The sequence below is a fragment of the Babylonia areolata genome, chromosome 19 (assembly GCF_041734735.1).
Source record: "Babylonia areolata isolate BAREFJ2019XMU chromosome 19, ASM4173473v1, whole genome shotgun sequence".
Classification (NCBI taxonomy): Eukaryota; Metazoa; Mollusca; class Gastropoda; order Neogastropoda; family Buccinidae; genus Babylonia; species Babylonia areolata.
Window position 1 is genome coordinate 46,594,722 of NC_134894.1, and position 2,500 is coordinate 46,597,221.

Consider the following 2,500-nt stretch of genomic DNA (forward strand, 5'->3'; position numbering starts at 1 on the left):
AATGACATTGTTAATAAAATGACATTGAAAAAAAAGAGATATATATACTTATATTTGTATTAATGTTTGTATTTCTTTTTATCACAACAGATTTCTCTTGTGTGAAATTCGGGCTGCTCTCCCCACGGAGAGTGAGTCGTTACACTACAGCGCCACCCTTTTTTGTATTTTTTCCTGCGTGCAGTTTTATTTGTTTTTCCTAACGAAGTGGACTTTTCTACAAAATTTTACCAGGAACAACGTTTTTGTTCCCGTGGGTTCTTTTACGTGCGCTAAGTGCATGCTGCACACGGGACCTCGGTTTATCGTCTCATCCGAATGATTAGCGTCCAGACCACCACTCAAGGTCTAGTGGAGGGTGAGAAAATATCGGCAGCGGAGCCGTGATTCGAACCAGCGCGCTCAGATTCTCTCGCTTCCTAGGCGGACGCGTTACCTCTAGCCCATCACTCCATATATATATATGTATGTATGTATGTATGTATATAAGGTTTCTGTATTTTCTCTCTTTAAAAAAAATGTCACTCACTCATTCACTCGCTCAAACCACTCGCTTGTGCAAAGGCGGAAAAGAAAATGAAAATTTTTCTTTCACACACATCCACGCATCCACCATCACTGTCTCACCAACCCCAAACCCGTTTACCTGCTCACTCACCCACCAACTCACCAACCTACCCCCTCGAGGACTCACCATGCTCACTCCTTGACCTTGTTCTGGGAGCCGCGTGACATCCTGGGCCAATCAGACGCTGACACAGTCTCACCTCACTTTTTCTCACCTGTATGATGGTTAAGTCGTGTCCGACTACGACCATAAGAACAGCAGATGAGGCACCTGCTGTCCTGACTATCCGGGCTAGAATTTGATTATAGTGGGAGAGTGTCTTGCCCAAGTTACATCCCCACTCTCTCGGCCAAGAGGTTGTTGTTGTTGTTTTTTAGGACAGTCGGTGTTGGGATGGTTCCCAAATGCCAACTAGCCCCCAAGGCTGCAGCACAAAGAGCCAGTGCAATATTGTCTCCTGGTCTGAATCATGGTCCTTCACAAAAGACTAAGCTGTAAATGATTTTCCCATCGCAATGGAGAGAAACCATTGATCATACAGCTCTCACTTTGCTGTTGGTCCCATTGTAAACTTACGTGAATCTGTGCTAAGTGTACCCACCAGCTCACCAACCCACCCCCTCCCTCACTTGCTCACTCCCTCCCTGACCCACCCACCTTGTTCCGTGATCCGTGAGGCATCCTTGGCCATCAGACGCTGACACCGCCTCCATTCCTCGCTGATCCGGCGGCTCTGCTCCTCCAGGGTGACCGCCACTGGGTTCTGTAACGTGCGCAGGCACAGCAATCAGTCAGTTAATCAGGCAACCAATCAGCAAGTCAGTCCGCCAGTCAGTCAAACAAGCAAGCAATCAGTCACTCCGTCAGTCAGTCAGTCAGTCAGTCAGTCAGTCAGTCAGTCAGTCAATCAATTGTGATATATCAATCAATCAATCAATATGTCATTCATCAGTTTCAGTTTCAGTAGCCCAAGGAGGCGTCACTGCGTTCGGACAATTCCATATACGCTACACCACATCTGCCAAGCAGATGCCTGACCAGCAGCGTAACCCAACGCGCTTAGTCAGGCCTTGAGAAAAAAAATAAATAAGGGGTGAAGAAATAATAAATAAATACATAAAAAAATCAATCCATCAATCATCATCAATCAATCCATTACTCATGCAAGCAAGCAAGCAAGCATGCAATCGGTCATCAGTCGAATTACGATTTCTATTCTATTTCTGTTGTCTTCTGTCTACCCTTTCTTGCAGCCGAGTGTGTTTTCACTGAAAGGCGTAAAAATCATCGCACCCGATTGACTCCTTTGGCAACTGCTTTCAGTGCCTGAATTGTGATACCACACCCTCATATCTTTCTCAGCTTGTTAACCCGTACTTGCCGTGCAGAACATTGAGATCTCTTGATTCCTCCCAGCTAACTGTTCCCCGGTACTTCCTTAACTCCTGTGGAAAGAGGTCATTTTCCGTCTTCGGTCCAACAACTTGGAATTCTCTGCCTACTGCTCTCAGACAAACAATTCATCTACCTATAGAAGAAGAACAACAACAACAAAGTACCATTGTAATTGTAGTGCATGAATAATTTTTATGTGCGGGTTTAAAAAAAAAAAATTCATGATCTTATCATTTTGTTGTTAAAAAAAAGTTCCACAACCACTTTTTTTCAAAGGTATGATAAGAAAAATCTAAAATTAAATTTAAGTTAGTTTCAACCTCGTTTGTCTCTTCACACAAATTGTGTATTCTCATGTGTCAGCACTTCAAATCGAAACAGGGGACCTGAAAATATACTAGATTGCGATGTCATCAAGCAGACAGACAGACAGTGCATGTACGGAATCTGAAAGATGGGGGAGGGGGGGGGGGCGGAAGGGGAAAGAGAAAGAGACAGAGACAGACAGACAGACTGAGAGAGAGAGAGACAGAGACA

General features: G+C 44.5%; 1 protein-coding gene across 1 annotated transcript in view; it reads right to left on the minus strand.

The window, feature by feature from the left end:
• LOC143294187 (parathyroid hormone 2 receptor-like) overlaps positions 1-2,500 on the minus strand; it is a 168,266-nt gene that overhangs the window by 123,479 nt on the left and 42,287 nt on the right. Inside the window, exon 3 of the mRNA XM_076605618.1 lies at positions 1,226-1,331. Coding sequence (XP_076461733.1) covers positions 1,226-1,331 — 106 coding nt within the window. The remainder of the gene's footprint in view (positions 1-1,225; positions 1,332-2,500) is intronic.